The following is a 19,298-nucleotide window of genomic DNA, read 5'->3' as shown; positions in this document are numbered from 1 at the left end:
GTTTCTCCACACTGTAAACTCTTCTTTTGAGATCCGAATGAGAATGTTTGTGGAAATGAAAGTCATTTTGTTATAAAAACATAATTTCGGGTGCTGAAGAAACACAGAGCTAGAAGAGCTGTAGACTAGTGACTGTAGTATGCAGGCATTGAGTGGGCAGCCAATCAGAGGGCGGCTGCTATTATAAATAAGAGGAAGAGCGGGGCGGTTCTAGTTCAGCAAGTGAAGTGAAGGAAACGCGGAGCTTTAGTAATTTGCTTTTTCTAGAAGTCCGACTCCTTTTATTTTGTTGTTAAAAAGGGAGAATGGCAGAAACGGCTCCAGCGGCAACAGCTGCACCAACGGCGGCTCCAGGCGCGGCCAAGAAAAAGGTGAAGAAGCCGGCTGGAGCGGCGAAAGCGCGCAAGTCATCATCGGGCCCCAGCGTCTCCGAGCTGATCGTGAAGGCCGTGTCAGCTTCAAAGGAGCGCAGCGGCATGTCCCTGGCTGCCCTGAAGAAGGCTCTGGCGGCGTCGGGCTACGACGTGGAGAAGAACAATAGTCGCTTGAAGCTGGCCGTCAAGAGCCTGGTGAGCAAAGGCAGCCTCCTGCAGACCAAGGGCAGCGGAGCTTCGGGCTCCTTCAAACTGAACAAGAAGCCGGAGAGCACGAAGAAGAGCGCTCCCAAAAGCAATAAACCGGCCGTGAAGAAGCCGAAAAAGGGGGCATCGGTGGGAGTGAAAAAGAGTCCGAAGAGAGCCAAGAAACAGTCAGCAGCCGCTACCAAGAAAGTAGCCAAGAGCCCCAAAAAGCCCAAAGCGGTTAAAGCCAAGAAAGTAGCTAAAAGCCCGGCTAAAGCAGTAAAACCGAAGGTGAAAAAAAGTCCAGCAAAGGCTGCGAAACCCAAAAAGGCCGGAAAGGGGGCGCCTAAGAAAAAGTGAAGCTTTCAAAATGTGTTCATTCTCATATAAACCCAAAGGCTCTTTTCAGAGCCACTACCACACAGATCAAAGAAAGAGTAAGATGAGTTTGGTTCTTATTAAATGACATGGAAAAGCCCAAAGCGGTTAAACCCAAGAAAGTGGCTAAGAGCCCGGCTAAAACTAAAGCAGTGAAACCGAAGATGAAAAAAAGCCCAGCAAAGGCTGCCAAAGCCAAAAAGGGGGCACCTAAGAAAAAGTGAAGCTGTGCGTCTTTCTTGATTCTCTTATAAACCCAAAAGGCTCTTTTCAGAGCCACTACCACACAGATCAAAGAAAGAGTAAGATTCTTACTAAATGGCTTGGAAAAGCCTGCTTCTGCAGTTATGTATTATAGAAGCGGAGCTTCGGTACACCAAAGGATATGCGTAGCCACCACCAAGTTGGTTTAATTCAGCAGAAGCAGGTACTCTCTGAATAAAAGTTACGCTCCTTTGGCCTTTTCTCTGCACAAAAAAAAAAACCCATTGCCACAATTCAGTAGAGGAGAACAGCCCAAGGGAGGGAGCAGGGCTTGTTCAATACTGTAGTTGGGAGGGGGGGGGGGGGGGAAGAGAGATTGCAAGATGCTGCCTACAATCCTTAAACCTCCAACAGCCTGGAAATCGGGAGCTTAATAACCATAGAGCAGACTGACTCGTCAGCTCTTTTTGTGTAGGGATGTGGTGGCTCTTAAAAGAGCCTTTTGGTTGTGTGTAGCTGGAGCATAATGCTTTCTAAGCCCTCTCACCACGAATACGACGGGCCAGTTGGATATCTTTGGGCATGATGGTGACTCTCTTGGCGTGGATAGCGCACAGATTGGTATCCTCGAAGAGCCCCACCAGGTAAGCCTCGCTAGCCTCCTGCAGGGCCATGACAGCCGAGCTCTGGAAGCGCAAGTCGGTCTTGAAATCTTGCGCGATCTCTCGCACCAGGCGTTGGAAGGGCAGCTTGCGAATAAGTAACTCAGTAGACTTTTGGTAGCGGCGGATTTCCCGCAGCGCTACAGTACCCGGTCGATAGCGATGAGGCTTCTTCACACCGCCTGTGGCTGGGGCGCTTTTACGAGCGGCCTTGGTCGCCAACTGCTTACGAGGAGCTTTTCCTCCAGTAGACTTACGGGCAGTCTGTTTAGTACGGGCCATGCTGGACACAAGCTCTTCTGAATACTCTTCTGCTTTCAAAAGATACCACCCACTGTATAAAAGCAGATCGCACCGTTCTGCTCTTTTATAGGTTGCTCCATGGCTGCTGATAGGCTCCGAGAACCGTTAATGAAGGTATGAAAAGCCCGCCCTGTAGCGGGATTGGTGCTTTGCTTAGTGGTGCATCTCGCCCTTTTAGAACACGGCTCAGAAACCGTTTGGGTTCACGTTTGGTATGCTTTTTGTTTTTAGTGAACCTGATAAAAGAGCGTCTTACTTAGTTTTGTTTTTTTTTTTTTTTTTGGGGGGGGGGGGGTCGTTTTTGTTTCGTATTCTCCACATTCTTATATTAAGGTAACCATTTTGAAATCTTGTAAACGAATGAGTAGGCCGAACCCGAGGTTTGAAATTCCCGCCCTTTGCAGTGATCGGAAAGAATCTCTTCTCAGTTACCAGCCGCAAACCTGAATCCCGGGGACCAACAAATGTTCAAACGTCTTGGGATGTTGCTGTTAAGTATGCTTACCGAAGGGATTTTTCTTATTTTAGGTCGTGGGGGGAGGTGGTTGCACCTGGACATAAAAATGAAGTCTTGACAACTATCTTATTCGCTACAACAGTGTTAGAAGAGGGAATTGGTTGTTAAAATGTGCAAAAGTTGTGCACAGAAGCAAAGTCTGCCTTGTCTTCCCCTGATACCCTTTTTTTCCGGGCTCAGTTCTAAAACAGATAAGGAAGGCTCTACAAGCAAAATTCACAGACCCTATCTGCAAAAGTTGTGCACAGAAACCGTGTTTCTACGAAGTATACTTGGCATGCACCCTACTTTATTTGCACTGGCCCCATTCAGCTTTTGGCAAAAACTAGCCTTTGGACCAGCAGAAGCCAAGCTTGCCTTGTCTTCCCATGATACCCCTTTTTTTCCGGGCTCAGCTCTAAAACAGATAAGGAAGGCTCTACAAGCAAAATTCACAGAAAGGGACTTTCTGCTGGATAGCAAATCAAGGCTGTTAGATGGTAGGTATGACCCTATCTAGCCCATTATATGGGCTGAGGCCAGTAGGTGGAGATTGCCACCATTTTCGCTTCCCCAAAACAATAGCAAAAGATTACTAGAAATAAGGGGCTTCCTATATGTAGATATTTAATTTTTTATTTCATGATATTTATATCACCACAGCTTAAGATATTATTGTAGCTGGTAGAAACAGCAGTTATAAACTCTGTATTTTGTGCTCATTTTTCTACACTGTTCAATACAATACAGATAGCGAAATGTCATTGAGGATATCCTGTTTACTGATGGGTTCATCTTAACAATTGTTGTAATCTACCTTGGGAAGCCTGTATTATAAAGATGGAATATATGAAATGGAAGTAAAATTAAACTCTCCTTTCATTGGGACACATGGAATCACAACCACAGCTAATGAAAACTGAAACTAAAAACCAGAGTGTTCTTTTACAGTGGCTGACTTTGCTTCACAATCCAAGTCACAGCTGATTTCATAACTTCATGCCAAATTTAGGACTCCTTTTACAAAGCCATGATAGCGATTCTGGCATGTTAAATGCGACGAAGACCATAGGAATGAAGTGGGCTTCTTCACATTTCTGCCCTGGAATCACTAGTGTGGCTTTGAGAATGGAGCCCTGAAATTCCTGCTACAATTTTGTATCAAAGCAATGATTTGGAGCACTCTATTTAACAAACTATTGTGCGAGATTAAACCGGCATTACTTAAAAATAAATACAACCCCACCACCCCACAAGAATACAAAGAATAGCCCCACCCACCCTGGACTACTTGATAATCTCAGGTGGTATAGTCAGGGCAGGAGCGATTTTCCAGCTCCAGTAGACATTTTGAGTGCAGTCAGAATGGGCAGGAGTAAATGGGGATGACCCCTTCCCCAACAACACCCTTAGACTACCAGGGATTGTAAAATAGACCAAAGGGGCTTACAGATAACGGAGGGGGAGGATGAAGGGAGACAATCGGGACAAAGCATATATTTCCGGTCAGAACTGAAATTAACCGAAAATTAAAATAACACCTTAAATTGAATCCCTTGTCTCATTCACACCCCTGATGAAGCTCCTCCATAGACTCTTGTTTATCACTTTCATATACTCTTTGATCTTTTTGTTCACAACCCACTGCCCTTGGAATATCTTGTCATTCTCTTCTTATCTCCGTCCTGTCCTCATTTATAGGTGCCCCGTATCCCCCAGAGCCCCAAACATGACCTTTCACGGACACACTGCCTCTCCTAGCCCGACTATGCTGTTTCTCTATTCCTCTCCTTTTATGCACTGCTGCAATGTAGCACAATATCCCACCCATTGCACCTTGCTGGGACCACGGTAATAAACAAGCAAGGCAGATGCGCGAGACTGTGGCTCTCTACCTGCTGCTACTACCGTTTCCTGCGCCTGTCTTGCTTCCTTTGAGGTAAACCTCAGGGGCCTGCACAGTAAGCTGTAGTGGCAAGCAGAGACCAGCGGTACCTCACCTCAGCCTTGCTCATTTATTAGCGCAGACCCGGCGAGGTACAATAAGTGAAATGGGAAATCTGGAATAAGGGGAGAAAGAGAGTAATATTAGATTGAGGGAGGTGAGGGAGAGATAGACAGTGCAATACTGATGGGGAAACACTAGATGTGCTGGAGAGCAAGAGACAGAGGGACAGTACTGCACAGTAGGAGGGACAGAGGTGTATTTCTGGATGCGGTGGAATAGATTGGCATATGCAATTCTAAATGATTGAGTTGTGGGGGGGGGGGGGGGGGGGGGGACGAAAACAGAGACATGAGCATTGCTGCATGCCAGAGGTTGAGAAACAGGTAATGTTGGATGGGCTGGCGAGAGGCTGCAGAGAGAGGAAATACTGCATAGGAGGGGAAGGGGGCAATGTTACCTGAGGAAAGAGAGATAGGCAGTATCAATGCTGAATGGTGGGGAGAGTAGAGAGGGGAAGGGAAGAAGACAGGGTCAGGGGAATCTCCATTGAAAAAAAGAGACAGATAAATAGGTAATGCTAGTTGATGGGGATAGGGTGGGGGAGGGAAGGACAGGGGATATATTGCATGGGGGGGGGGGGGTGAGAGAGAAAGAGAGATAGGGCAATGCTTGATGTGCGGAGAGAGAGAGGGCAATACTGAATGGTGCACTATTCAGCATTGCTACTTCCTATCTCTCTTTACCCTTCATGGAGTATAGGAGCAGCACAAGGCCTCTACTGCATTTTGATCCCCCTTCTCCAGTGGGGCTTGGGGTGAAATGTCCTGCCTTTGTGCCCAATTGGGTGGCAGAAGGTGAAGAGGATTGTGGCAGAGGCAGTGGAAGGAAAAGAGATGAGTAGAGAAATTCCCAGTCTGTCAGCCACTAACTCCGCCTGCTGTGTACCATGAGTTCAACTGGCATCTCATCTATGTAATGTGATCAAGGCTGATGGGGTCTTTTTTTGCACATAATTTTCTGTGACGTGCTCTGGGCAAAGTAGTACACATTCATAAACCACCCTAGAGGGCTCCTTCCGCAGTAGGGGTGAATTAACAGAAGGTTTTGAGGTAAAGGGCCAGTGAACTCTCAACCTGATAGAAGAGAAGCCTACAAATCAGGAGAGTAAGTTGATCTTATGTAAACTCTACACTAGAGGGTATCACGTTTATACCTCTCATTCTCTGGATATTGGCACATTTTGGTTCAGACTTTTTAAAGTCATTTTCATCTACGCTGGGCCTCTACCACTTTGGAAGCTTGAAAGCTGGTCTGAAATGTGGTATGGAGATGCTACAGCTGGAAGAATCTCTTCAATCCCCTAAGGCGCGCCTCTAAAATCCAGCAGTAGGAAAATACTGTGACATTAACAATGTACATATGACACCCAGAGGCGGGGCTGGTGTTTGGGGGGCGGGGATAGTGCTGGGCAGACTTATAGGGTTTGTGCCCTGAAAAAGACAGGTACAAATCAAGGTAAGGTTTACACAAAAAGTAGCACATATGAGTTTATCTTGTTGGGCAGACTGGATGGACCGTGCAGGTATTTTTCTGCCGTCATCTACTATGTTACTTTGTATGAAAGGAAATTTTTAAAGAAAGCCTTAAATGTGATGAAGGATTTGTCTTCAGGTAGAAGCTTATGGAGTTGGTTCCATATAAGCGTTGCCAGGAAATAAAAAACACTCTGCTGTGTAGTAGCAAGCCATACCAACAATGGGGATGGAAAAACAAGGTGATGGTCATTGAGAGGGTCAGTACTGCAGAGGGAACAGTTCAGGAAGCCAAATAACTGGGGGAGTAATCACGAAAAGTCCTGAAAGAGGAAGAAGCTGGTACTGTAATCAAAAGACAATGGATAACCAAAGCAGACCAGCAAATAGGGAAGAGACACACTCAAATTTACAGGCACCTCATAAGAAACATAAGAATAACCACACTGGGTCAGACTAATCATCCATCTAGCCCAGTTTCCTGTTTCCAGCAGTAGGCAATCCAGGTCACAAGTATCTGGCAGAAACCCAAATAGTAGCATCATTCCATGAGACCAGTTCCAGGGCCTGCAGTGGCTTCGCCATGTCTGTCTCAATACCAGACTATGGACTTTTCCTCCAAAAGTTGTCCAAAACTTTTTAAAACCCAGATATCTAGTTTTGCAAGTAGGTGAACATTAAGGCCTGTGGTTTACTGCACACAATACTGGTTGTGCTCTAAATCCGAACGTGACATTAGAGATATGCTTTCTTGGATTGCTGCACCCCCAGTTGCAGAGTCCTCTTGGCATTTAAATCGTGGCCTCCCTGCTCTGTGAGTGTCTTTTGTGAGGCAAATTTGATATGATTGGCATTACCAATTTTTATTCCACATTTTTCCTGAAAGCAGATAATAGTCTGCTAATACCACATTTGAGAATATTGGAAAAATAAATCAGTTTAAAGCAGCAATGGGAAAAACAAGTAGAGAACAACAAAAGAAGTTTTAGTATGGAATGAGTGGAGACTGAGGAAGGGCAGGTTAGATGGTACTTTATATGTCCCTACTCGTCCTCATATTCCATGTAAATATCCTTCACGAGGCTTCTAATATAGCAACATTTTATGTGAACGGTATGTACACATAAAATAGACATACGGCATTGGATCAGTTAAGTTCATTTCTCTTCTTCTCACATGAAACCTTGAAGAAGTTGAAGAATGAACAAAGAGTCGGAGGCACGAATTGTGGGGGAGGGGAGGATTCAGCAGTCCCGCCTTTGTTTCAGGATCCAGTTCTCCATAAGGTCCGCTTCACCTCTATATTAGTGGCAGTTGGAAGTCTCCGTTTGTCATTTCTGTAGAGCTTTTCAGTTTGCACTGCAGGCTTAAAATGTCTGGTCGTGGTAAAGGTGGGAAGGGTTTAGGGAAAGGGGGTGCTAAGCGCCATAGAAAGGTGTTACGCGATAACATCCAAGGGATCACTAAGCCCGCTATCCGGCGCTTGGCTCGCCGAGGCGGAGTCAAGCGTATCTCCGGTCTCATCTACGAAGAGACTCGTGGGGTGCTGAAAGTTTTCTTGGAGAATGTTATCCGAGACGCCGTCACCTATACTGAGCACGCCAAGAGAAAGACAGTAACAGCTATGGATGTGGTGTATGCCCTGAAGCGCCAGGGCCGTACCCTGTATGGTTTCGGAGGCTAAAGGACCTGACTTATTTGAATCTATCCAACCAACCCAAAGGCTCTTTTAAGAGCCACCCACACATTCAGTAACAGAGCTGTGATGTTAGCTTTTTCTTTAAAAGCTGTTATATTCAGAGTGGGGTGTGGGAAAGTAAAAAACTCTTCCTCTTCAGCAATAAGGTAAAGGAGTAGTGCTAGTGTTAGCTTTTTCTTAATTTTGTCCGTATGTATGTTGAATAATTTTAGAACACAGTTACGATTTCATGTGTAGCCAGTTCTGAAGGGAAAAGTTTGTTATATTTGTGGTGCGTGGGAATGTGGGAAAGATATGTTTGGAAAGTGAAAAACTCGATCTCCTTTCCTCTTTAGCAATAAGGTAAAGGAGTAGTGCTAGTGTTGGGCCAGCTCTACTCGGTCGTGCAGCAAAATTTTAACGCTTTAGATAGAGTAAATTGGGTGGCTCTGAAAAGAGCCTTTGGGTTGTGTGTGTGCGGAAGCTGTAGGCTGAGCCCGCCATTACTTGGAGCTGGTGTACTTGGTGACGGCCTTGGTACCCTCGGACACGGCGTGCTTGGCCAGCTCACCGGGTAGCAGCAGACGCACTGCGGTTTGAATTTCCCTGGAAGTGATGGTAGACCGCTTGTTATAGTGAGCCAGGCGGGAGGCTTCTCCAGCGATGCGCTCAAAGATGTCATTCACGAAGGAATTCATGATATTCATGGCTTTGGATGAAATGCCGGTGTCGGGATGAACCTGCTTCAGCACTTTATACACATAGATAGCATAGCTCTCCTTCCTGCTTCTCTTGCGCTTTTTGCCGTCCTTTTTCTGGGTCTTGCTAACGGCTTTCTTCGATCCCTTTTTGGGCGCGGGAGCAGATTTGGCTGGTTCAGGCATGACCACAAGCTCAGCAAAGTCGCTATCTAAAATGGACAAAGCACAGAATCGATCGTACTAGTGGAAAAGCTTGTTCGGATGGCAATTTATAGGGTCCCCATTCAAATTGCTGGCGCTGAGTTTCTCTCCTTGCTTTTTGGTCTAGACCAATGAAACGTCATCAGACCGCCTGGCAGCCCTGGGATTGGCCTATTTGCCTGCCCATTATGATAATAGCGGAGACAGGCAGGTTTCAGGACGGTTGGTTCTTAACCAATCGCGAAGGAGTGTAAGAAACAGTGGTAGAGAGTATAAAAGCGGTTCGATCTGTGAAAGCTTCAGCTATTTTTTCTAAAAACAACTGATCGAAATGTCTGGACGTGGCAAGCAAGGGGGTAAAGCTCGGGCCAAGGCTAAGACTCGCTCGTCCCGAGCGGGGCTGCAGTTCCCCGTGGGGCGTGTGCACAGACTGCTGCGGAAAGGTAACTACGCTGAGCGTGTGGGCGCCGGCGCCCCAGTCTATCTGGCGGCAGTGCTGGAATATCTGACCGCCGAGATCCTCGAACTGGCTGGTAATGCTGCGCGCGATAACAAGAAGACCCGCATCATCCCCAGGCACTTGCAGCTGGCCATCCGCAACGACGAAGAGCTGAACAAACTGCTTGGGAGAGTCACTATCGCGCAAGGCGGCGTGCTGCCCAACATCCAGGCGGTGCTTCTGCCTAAGAAAACCGAGAGTCACAAGGCGGCCAAGAGCAAGTAAAGCTGTCCCGCAGAGAGGACGAAACCAGGAACCCAAAAGGCTCTTTTCAGAGCCACCTACTTTTTCTCGTAAAGAGCCAGATTTCAGCGGATTATTAAGTGTTTCTCTAGGTTAGGTATTCCCCTTAGAGGCTGGTGATAATAGCCCTGAGTACCTGACTAGGGGGAAAAGAAATCAATGATTTGAGAACACACGGAGTTAAAAAAAAAAAAAAAAAAGGTATGCCGGGAGTTCTGAGACGACCAGTGAAGACAGAAAATTTGAAATAAAAGCTCCTAATACAGCTTTTGGACAGGTCCCCTCCGCGCTCTCCTAACTCCCAGCATTTTTAAGATCTCGACCTGGAAAGATTTTCTGACCAATCCCTGCACAGGGCGGCCTTTTCAAACTTTGCCACTTTTTCGCTCTGCATATATGAAACAGCTGTGTGTGTGAGTGAGAGAGAGAGAGAATCCAGAGAAGGAATGTACATGTGATGACATTTCAAACTGTGTGCAGAATTGCCTAATTACTCTGATCAAGGGATTAAAAGATATAGCATAGTGAGAGAAAACTTGCATTGGAAAATCATGTAATTTGATCTTCTGTGATCCAGCCAGCCTCCGGAATTTTAGGTCAAATGCCAATTCTCGCCAGACCCTCTTGACCCCATTGGGCACGTGTCCTTAAGGGGTGGGCTGTGGGGCAAGAATACTTAAGCAGCCCACTCTGTGGATCAGGGCTTTCCAGCTCCTTGAAGGAGGCTTGCCCACCCCCCCACCCCCTCCTTTTGTCCTGGGCCTGGTTTCTGAACTGATGGGAAGGGTGTGGGTGTGTATGTGTTTAGGTGGGGGTGTGTGTGTGTGTGGGGGGGGGGGGTTTAGGGTTGTCACTATGGGTGGACACCCGAGTTTATAGGGGTTGTGACTCATGAGCTACCAGTGATAACAAGAAGGGAGGTACAAGATATGTTTTATTATGGTGGGTCGCAAGACCCATTACCAGGCATGGGGTCCAATGCCTGCTCCAGGACTTTTGCTGTCAAGGTGGAGCTATGAAATTCAAGACTGGCAAGTTGAGAATCCAGTGTGTATGAATGTCTGTGTCATAATATTTTAAGTGTAGCTGGGGTTGCTACTATTCAAATTTTCTTGTTACCAATTTCTACAATTGGTAATAAATGAAACTGAGGCCAATTAGTGTGCTGAAGAAGAAAAGCTATGAGTGGGTGAGGGGTTCACGTTAACCTAAGGTGTGTAATAGTGGGGGTTACAGTAAACCGTAGGTAAGTCAGTCCCAGCTCCACAGGTTAAATACTTTATGGGAAGAGGTTGAAGGATCCCCACTGACCAAATAAGAGAACAATGGGAGGAGAAAGTTGCACCCTGAGAGACCTCACAAGCTCTGTATGTGATAACTCACAAGTGACGTCCCATATGAATGGTGGACTGCTCGGAGATGCAGAGATGGGAAAAGCGCGTGATGCCTTTTCATCGCTAAACCGGGAACTTATGCACTTTGCTGTTCATAACAGGGGCGTAGCCACGGGTCAGGCCCGCCCAGCAGCACAGCGATTCCGGAGGCTCCGGTCCCCATCATCATCCATTCCCCCGTGGTGCCGCAACTTTCACCCCATCTTCCCTCATCCTCGCAGGCCCGCCCAGCAGCGATTCCGATCGCAGGCAGCTCCTTCGGCTCGCACACGCTGCCTGCCAGCTGCCGCTCAAATCTCCTTGCAGCTACTAGCAGCGCTAACCCGGAAGCTCAGAGGAGAGGCATGAAAAGGTAAATAAATGAGATATTTTCCCATAATTCTTCTTCCCACAAACGGTAGTAGTAACCACGATTGTGTAGACAAAGAGCTTTCAATGAGAAGTGCATAAAAAGTGTTTTTATTTCCCCTCTGCTAGACCTCTATCTGACTCCTTCACACGGAGGACTAATAGTACCTATTTCATATATCAGGTTCTGTATAGTTTCTCTAACCTCCATTGTCACCCAATCATAAGGGGGTCTGTTCTGGGGTGGCATTAGGAGCCGTAATTGAAAACTAATTCCCATAACTACTGCTTTCTGTTTTTCTAGATCTAGGTATATTCTGGACCATTTATGTTCCCACATAAATCTTATTAAACATCTGTCTAAGTTTCTGCAAAGACTGAGTGTCACTTGTATATGATCTACCTTGTAGGCTAAATGTTAAGTAAAGAGAAGACAGAATCTATAAAAATAGAGACAGAGATAGGTTTAGATAAATAGATACATTTTATTTCTTACCCAAAGACAAATCTTCAAATTGGTACAAATACAGACATCAGATTCTGGTTTCAACCGCACAGGGCTTCGCCGTCTGACTGAAGCCTTGGAGAAGAGACTCTCAAACTGAGCCAAACTCTCCCCTCTTTTATACTCTATCTTCTCCATAGAAGTGAATGGTGAGATACCTAGCTCCTAATATGTCTCAACTTCCGGAGATCATACTTTCCCATGTGATCTGCTATCTGATGTGCCCACCTCCTTCCGTTCTCAGCTACTGCTAATTATCAACATGTTTTGGGAAGCGTTGAGATAACAGTTTCACATCTTCCGGCTGCAATACTTTTCATACCTTTCTCATGAACTCTGTATTACCTCTGTATCATTGTATACCAAAACTAATAAGCTCCATTTTATTCATCTGATCCATCATTCTTTCATTACAAGTGCAGTATTTGAATTAAAAATTGTACCAATTTGTGGCAGGACTCATTGTTCAGACCTGCTTTTTGCAGATTGTCAAATATTAAATCATTTACTTGTTGTTTGGCCTAGTCAGTACTTTTTCAGTTGTTTTAGCTGTTAAAGGTATGTAAATTGACCCATCACTATTCCAGTGGATGGATCCCAAGCGGGGACACATATTAACTTACAGGAAAAGCAAGTCCTTGCGCAGCCAGTCATAGATTCTTAAACCTAGCTGGTATTTTTACAGCCTGAGTCCTAAAATCTGGCCTTCCACCCTTCCGGTGGGCATCTTGCTGTAGTATAATTATACAAAAGGTAAATAAATGAGTTATTTTTCCGGTAATTCGTCTTCGCACAAAAAGTAGTAGTAACCACGATTGTGTAGACTAATGATGTGCATCAGACAAAGAGCTTTCAATGAACCATCTAGGCTGATGAACTGTCAGGTCGTCCAGTAGCAATCTGCTATGGGTCTTTGTCTTGTTTACTGACAAATTCTCTCTTATGGAGACAGCAGACCATAATTGGAGGTTTGACCCCCCAGAATTATGTAATAGCCAAATCCCTGACTAAGAAGAGGCTATTCAACACCATTTCTTGGTCACCAGAAGGTAAAGCACTCTTTTCAGTTCCAAAGACCTGCATTGGTGACTGCTCCAGTACTGGCTAATGCTGAACTTCATCTTAAAACTCATGTGATACACACTTGCAGCTGAGATTATGCCATTAGAAAGTGCACTTGGGCAAACAAACCGATATGGAGAAGAGCATTCTGTTGTGTACCTGAGACACAAAATAGAGGTACCCTTGGTCGCTATTGAGAAAAGTGACTGTCCTTGATGCGATCAGACTGAAAAGCGTTTACCTGCTGGTCCTCCATAATCTTTATAAGGAAAGGACTATGCTTGGTGAGTCCAGTAAACCCTGCATCTCCCGTGAACTGCCTTTCTGTGCGACGAGGAGAGGATTTGCAAATTATGTACGAGTCCTAGGTGGGACTTTAAAGTGCCAGCACAAACAGGACAGACCATAGATCAGTAGGGAGATAAATGTATCCCCCCATCTCCTCCCCACCCAAGGTCATAAAACATGGTGCTAAAGCCGTACAGTTTAGCACTAGTATTTTCGCTCTTCAAAATTTGGTACGCGGTTAGCTGCCTATATTTGAATTCAGGTCTGAGGACTCCACCCTTTGCTGCTAGAATGTGAGACACTCATTTGTGGTTTTTCACATTTAAGGCTCTGTCTATTTTCAATTTCTTTCCTTTTTTTTTCTTTTGTGGTGGAGAGTTCTGGCTCTGACTCATTTCATCTAATAAACCTTTTTTGTGTGTGTTTATTTAAAAACAAAACAAAAAGGTTATGTCTAGGAAATTGATCCATTACGGCAAGGACACTTCATTAGAGGAGTCCATAAAAGGTACCCTAGGCATTTAAAACTCATTCAGAACCAAAAGAAACTATTAGTGTCGCTCTGTCCAAAACCTCAAAGATGTTTCTTATATTGCTGACAAAACAGCACAGAGAGGTTTCAAAGCACAAGGCACAGTCCAAAAAACAAAAAATGCACCAAGAGCCTCCAAAATCGGGACAAATTCTTTAATTCCACAGCAAAGATCTAAATGGTACATCAATTTCCTACAGGGGTGGTTGGATATATGGTTTCTAATGATAAAGAACCAGCTGGAAAGCTTAGGTTCATCAATAAAGAGGAATTTATCCCAGCGTAACTGAAGCCGAATAGGGCCAGGAATCTGCTGACACATTTAGAGCCTCCGATCCAATGTCTAACTCCATCGATGTTCTTCTTGGCATTTCTTTCGAGAGAATATAGTAAAAGCAGTGATGAGGCTGTTCTTTCAAAATTCTGAGACTTTAACCAAACAAACACAAGAGCGTAGAATAAGGGCGATTGGCCAGTCTGGGACCCGCAGTCGATGGGGGTGGATTGGGGCGGTGTGAGCATCTCTTTATCTCTGACAACAGCCTAGGTGGATGCGGAGGTATCCGGCTTAAGACCTCGCTTGCCCAGGCAACTGGAAGAGTAGCATGTGTCAGGGATGGGATAGTATCGTTCAAGCTGGCAACACCCTCGAATAGCGGCTGTTTCATATATGCAGAGCGAAAAAGTGGCAAAGTTTGAAAAGGCCGCCCTGTGCAGGGATTGGTCAGAAAATCTTTCCAGGTCGAGACCTTAAAACTGCTGCCTGGAGTTAGGTTAGAGCGGAGGAGACCTCTCCAAAAGCTGCTGCTCTGTATTAGGAGCTTTTATTTCAATTTTTCTGTCTTCACTGGTCGTCTCAGAACTCCCGGCATACCTTTTTTTTTTTTAAACTCCGTGTGTTCTCAAATCATTGATTTCTTTTCCCCCTAGTCAGGTACTCTGGGCTATTATCACCAGCCTCTAAGGGTAATACCTAGCCTAGAGAAACACTTAATAAAGGATTCCTTATTTTATTTTAAGGCGATACTCCGCTGAAATCTGGCTCTTTACGAGAAAAAGTAGGTGGCTCTGAAAAGAGCCTTTTGGGTTCCTGGTTTCGTCCTCTCTGCGGGACAGCTTTACTTGCTCTTGGCCGCCTTGTGACTCTCGGTTTTCTTAGGCAGAAGCACCGCCTGGATGTTGGGCAGCACGCCGCCTTGCGCGATAGTGACTCTCCCAAGCAGTTTGTTCAGCTCTTCGTCGTTGCGGATGGCCAGCTGCAAGTGCCTGGGGATGATGCGGGTCTTCTTGTTATCGCGCGCAGCATTACCAGCCAGTTCGAGGATCTCGGCGGTCAGATATTCCAGCACTGCCGCCAGATAGACTGGGGCGCCGGCGCCCACACGCTCAGCGTAGTTACCTTTCCGCAGCAGTCTGTGCACACGCCCCACGGGGAACTGCAGCCCCGCTCGGGACGAGCGAGTCTTAGCCTTGGCCCGAGCTTTACCCCCTTGCTTGCCACGTCCAGACATTTCGATCAGTTGTTTTTAGAAAAAATAGCTGAAGCTTTCACAGATCGAACCGCTTTTATACTCTCTACCACTGTTTCTTACACTCCTTCGCGATTGGTTAAGAACCGACCGTCCTGAAACCTGCCTGTCTCCGCTATTATCTAATGGGCAGGCAAATAGGCCAATCCCAGGGCTGCCAGGCGGTCTGATGACGTTTCATTGGTCTAGACCAAAAAGCAAGGAGAGAAACTCAGCGCCAGCAATTTGAATGGGGACCCTATAAATTGCCATCCGAACAAGCTTTTCCACTAGTACGATCGATTCTGTGCTTTGTCCATTTTAGATAGCGACTTTGCTGAGCTTGTGGTCATGCCTGAACCAGCCAAATCTGCTCCCGCGCCCAAAAAGGGATCGAAGAAAGCCGTTAGCAAGACCCAGAAAAAGGACGGGAAAAAGCGCAAGAGAAGCAGGAAGGAGAGCTATGCTATCTATGTGTATAAAGTGCTGAAGCAGGTTCATCCCGACACCGGCATTTCATCCAAAGCCATGAATATCATGAATTCCTTCGTGAATGACATCTTTGAGCGCATTGCTGGAGAAGCCTCCCGCCTGGCTCACTATAACAAGCGGTCTACCATCACTTCCAGGGAAATTCAAACCGCAGTGCGTCTGCTGCTACCCGGTGAGCTGGCCAAGCACGCCGTGTCCGAGGGTACCAAGGCCGTCACCAAGTACACCAGCTCCAAATAATGGCGGGCTCAGCCTACAGCTTCCGCACACACACAACCCAAAGGCTCTTTTCAGAGCCACCCAATTTACTCTATCTAAAGCGCTAAAATTTTGCTGCACGACCGAGTAGAGCTGGCCCAACACTAGCACTACTCCTTTACCTTATTGCTAAAGAGGAAAGGAGATCGAGTTTTTCACTTTCCAAACATATCTTTCCCACACCCCACTCTCTAACAGCTTTTATTATAGAGCAAAAAAAAGATATATTTCCCACACACCACAAATATAACAAACTTTTCCCTTTAGGCCTCAGAACTGGCTACACATGAAATCGTAACTGTTCTAAAATTATTCAACATACATACGGACAAAATTAAGAAAAAGCTAGCACTACTCCTTTACCTTATTGCTGAAGAGGAAAGGAGTTTTTTACTTTCCCACACCCCACTCTGAATATAACAGCTTTTAAAGAAAAAGCTAACATCACAGCTCTGTTACTGAATGTGTGGGTGGCTCTTAAAAGAGCCTTTGGGTTGGTTGGATAGATTCAAATAAGAGTCAGGTCCTTTAGCCTCCGAAACCATACAGGGTACGGCCCTGGCGCTTCAGGGCATACACCACATCCATAGCTGTTACTGTCTTTCTCTTGGCGTGCTCAGTATAGGTGACGGCGTCTCGGATAACATTCTCCAAGAAAACCTTCAGCACCCCACGAGTCTCTTCGTAGATGAGACCGGAGATACGCTTGACTCCGCCTCGGCGAGCCAAGCGCCGGATAGCGGGCTTAGTGATCCCTTGGATGTTATCGCGTAACACCTTTCTATGGCGCTTAGCACCCCCTTTCCCTAAACCCTTCCCACCTTTACCACGACCAGACATTTTAAGCTCGCAAAGTGCAAACTGAAAAGCTCTACAGAAATAACAAGCAGAGACTTCTAACTGCCACTAATATAGAGGTGAAGCGGACCTTATGGAGAACTGGATCCTGAAACAAAGGCGGGACTGCTGAATCCTCCCCTCCCCCACAATTCGTGCCTCCGACTCTTTGTTCATTCTTCAACTTCTTCAAGGTTTCATGTGAGAAGAAGAGAAATGAACTTAACTGATCCAATGCCGTATGTCTATTTTATGTGTACATACCGTTCACATAAAATGTTGCTATATTAGAAGCCTCGTGAAGGATATTTACATTGAATATGAGGACGAGTAGGGACATATAAAGTACCATCTAACCTGCCCTTCCTCAGTCTCCACTCATTCCATACGAAAACTTATTTTGTTGTTCTCTACTTGTTTTTCCCATTGCTGCTTTAAACTGATTTATTTTTCCAGCATTCTCAAATGTGGTATTAGCAGACTATTATCTGCTTTCAGGAAAAATGTGGAATAAAAATTGGTAATGCCAATCATATCAAATTTGCCTCACAAAGGACACTCCACAGAGCAGGGAGGCCACGATTTAAATGCCAAGAGGACTCTGCAACTGGGGGTGCAGCAATCCAAGAAAGCATATCTCTAATGTCACTCTGGATTTAGAGCACAACCAGTATTGTGTGCAGTAAACCACAGGCCTTAATGTTCACCTACTTGCAAATCTAGATATCTGGGTTTAAAAAAGGTTTGGACAACTTTTGGAGGAAAAGTCCATAGTTTAGTATTGAGACAGACATGGCGAAGCCACTGCAAGCCCCGGAACTGGTCTCATGGAATGATGCTACTATTTGGGTTTCTGCCAGATACTTGTGACCTAGATTGCATACCACTGGAAACAGGAAACTGGGCTAGATGGATGATTAGTCTGACCCAGTGTGGCTATTCTTATGTTTTTTATGAGGTGCCTGTAAATTTGAGTGTGTCCCTTCCCTATTTGCTGGTCTGCTTTGGTTATCCATTGTCTTTTGATTACAGTACCAGCTTCTTCTTCTTTCAGGACTTTTTGTGATTACTCCCCCAGTTATTTGGCTTCCTGAACTTTTCCCTCTGCAGTACTGACCCTCTCAATGACCACCACCTTGTTCTTCCATCCCCATCGTTGGTATGGCTTGCTACTACACAGCAGAGTGTTTTTTATTTCCTGGCAACGCTTATATGGAACCAACTCCATAAGCCTCTACCTGAAGACAAATCCTTCATCACATTTAAGCCTTTCTTTAAACATTTCCTTTCATCTCTTTTCCTGCTACTGCCTCTGCCACAATCCTCTTCACCTTCTGCCACCCAATTGGGCACAAAGGCAGGACATTTCACCCCAAGCCCCACTGGAGAAGGGGGATCAAAATGCAGTAGAGGCCTTGTGCTGCTCCTATCCTCCATGAAGGATAAAGAGAGATATGAAGTAGCAATGCTGAATAGTGCACCATTCGGTATTGCCCTCTCTCTCCGCACATCAAGCATTGCCCTATCTCTCTTTCTCTCTCACTCACCTCCCCCCCCCATGCAATATATTCCCTCTCCTTCCCTCCCCCACCCCATCCCCATCAACTAGCATTACCTATTTATCTGTCTCTTTTTTTCAATGGAGATTCCCCTGACCCTGTCTTCTTCCCTGCCCCTCTCTACTCTCCCCACCATTCAGCATTGATACTGCCTATCTCTCTTTCCTCAGGTAACATTGCCCCCTTCCCCTCCTATGCAGTATTTCCTCTCTCTGCAGCCTCTCGCCAGCCCATCCAACATTACCTGTTTCTCAACCTCTGGCATGCAGCAATGCTCATGTCTCTGTTTTCGTCCCCCCCCCCCCCCCCCCACAACTCAATCATTTAGAATTGCATATGCCAATCTATTCCACCGCATCCAGAAATACACCTCTGTCCCTCCTACTGTGCAGTACTGTCCCTCTGTCTCTTGCTCTCCAGCACATCTAGTGTTTCCCCATCAGTATTGCACTGTCTATCTCTCCCTCACCTCCCTCAATCTAATATTACTCTCTTTCTCCCCTTATTCCAGATTTCCCATTTCACTTATTGTACCTCGCCGGGTCTGCGCTAATAAATGAGCAAGGCTGAGGTGAGGTACCGCTGGTCTCTGCTTGCTGCTACAGCTTACTGTGCAGGCCCCTGAGGTTTACCTCAAAGGAAGCGAGACAGGCGCAGGAAACGGTAGTAGCAGCAGGTAGAGAGCCACAGTCTCACGCATCTGCCTTGCTTGTTTATTACCGTGGTCCCGGCAAGGTGCAATGGGTGGGATATTGTGCTACATTGCAGCAGTGCATAAAAGGGGAGGAATAGAGAAACAGCATGGTCGGGCTAGGAGAGGTAGTGTGTCTGTGAAAGGTCACGGTTGGGGCTCTGGAGGATATGGGGCACCTATAAATGAGGACAGGACGGAGATAAGAAGAGAATGACAAGATATTCCAAGGGCAGTGGGTTGTGAACAAGAAGATCTAAGAGTATATGAAAGTGATAAACAAGAGTCTATGGAGGAGCTACATCAGGGGTGTGAATGAGACAAGGGATTCAAATTAAGGTGTTATTTTAATTTTTGGTTAATTTCAGTTCTGACCGGAAATATATGCTTTGTCCCGATTGTCTCCCTTCATCCTCCCC

At 45.9% G+C, this 19,298-nt stretch overlaps 7 protein-coding genes across 9 annotated transcripts; 4 read left to right on the top strand and 3 right to left on the bottom strand.

Annotated features, from left to right (window-relative positions):
• The first annotated feature begins 305 nt into the window (after nucleotides 1-305).
• Nucleotides 306-1,162, top strand: LOC115459711 (histone H1.5-like). 3 transcript variants are annotated; one of them, XM_030189514.1, is made up of 2 exons: nucleotides 306-836; nucleotides 1,037-1,162. In XM_030189514.1, the coding sequence occupies exons 1-2, from the start codon at nucleotides 306-308 to the stop codon at nucleotides 1,160-1,162; spliced, it is 657 nt and encodes a 218-aa protein (XP_030045374.1). The 3 variants fall into 3 exon arrangements, with proteins under 3 accessions (XP_030045374.1, XP_030045373.1, XP_030045372.1); XM_030189513.1 differs by having other exon boundaries at nucleotides 306-839; XM_030189512.1 differs by having other exon boundaries at nucleotides 306-872.
• Nucleotides 1,163-7,455: 6,293 nt separating this feature from the next.
• Nucleotides 7,456-7,769, top strand: LOC115459743 (histone H4). Its single transcript, XM_030189544.1, has one exon. The coding sequence runs from the start codon at nucleotides 7,456-7,458 to the stop codon at nucleotides 7,765-7,767; it is 312 nt and encodes a 103-aa protein (XP_030045404.1). The 3' UTR covers nucleotides 7,768-7,769.
• A 489-nt stretch (nucleotides 7,770-8,258) lies between these two features.
• On the bottom strand, nucleotides 8,259-8,656 carry LOC115459734 (histone H2B type 2-E). The gene has a single exon (XM_030189536.1). It carries the CDS (start codon nucleotides 8,643-8,645, stop codon nucleotides 8,265-8,267), a length of 381 nt encoding a protein of 126 aa, XP_030045396.1. The 5' UTR covers nucleotides 8,646-8,656; the 3' UTR covers nucleotides 8,259-8,264.
• A 338-nt stretch (nucleotides 8,657-8,994) lies between these two features.
• LOC115459726 (histone H2A type 1-E-like) lies at nucleotides 8,995-9,438 on the top strand. The gene has a single exon (XM_030189527.1). The coding sequence runs from the start codon at nucleotides 8,995-8,997 to the stop codon at nucleotides 9,385-9,387; it is 393 nt and encodes a 130-aa protein (XP_030045387.1). The 3' UTR covers nucleotides 9,388-9,438.
• Nucleotides 9,439-14,600: 5,162 nt separating this feature from the next.
• LOC115459727 (histone H2A type 1-E-like) lies at nucleotides 14,601-15,045 on the bottom strand. The gene has a single exon (XM_030189528.1). The coding sequence runs from the start codon at nucleotides 15,043-15,045 to the stop codon at nucleotides 14,653-14,655; it is 393 nt and encodes a 130-aa protein (XP_030045388.1). The 3' UTR covers nucleotides 14,601-14,652.
• Nucleotides 15,046-15,385: 340 nt separating this feature from the next.
• On the top strand, nucleotides 15,386-15,774 carry LOC115459733 (histone H2B type 2-E). The gene has a single exon (XM_030189535.1). It carries the CDS (start codon nucleotides 15,394-15,396, stop codon nucleotides 15,772-15,774), a length of 381 nt encoding a protein of 126 aa, XP_030045395.1. The 5' UTR covers nucleotides 15,386-15,393.
• A 519-nt stretch (nucleotides 15,775-16,293) lies between these two features.
• LOC115459739 (histone H4) lies at nucleotides 16,294-16,632 on the bottom strand. The gene has a single exon (XM_030189540.1). It carries the CDS (start codon nucleotides 16,630-16,632, stop codon nucleotides 16,321-16,323), a length of 312 nt encoding a protein of 103 aa, XP_030045400.1. The 3' UTR covers nucleotides 16,294-16,320.
• Between the last annotated feature and the right edge of the window lie 2,666 nt (nucleotides 16,633-19,298).

Source organism: Microcaecilia unicolor, unplaced genomic scaffold (genome assembly GCF_901765095.1).
Source record: "Microcaecilia unicolor unplaced genomic scaffold, aMicUni1.1, whole genome shotgun sequence".
Taxonomy (NCBI): domain Eukaryota; kingdom Metazoa; phylum Chordata; class Amphibia; order Gymnophiona; family Siphonopidae; genus Microcaecilia; species Microcaecilia unicolor.
The sequence above is the reverse complement of the archived record's forward strand: the minus strand, read 5'-3'. Positions and strand labels throughout refer to the sequence as shown.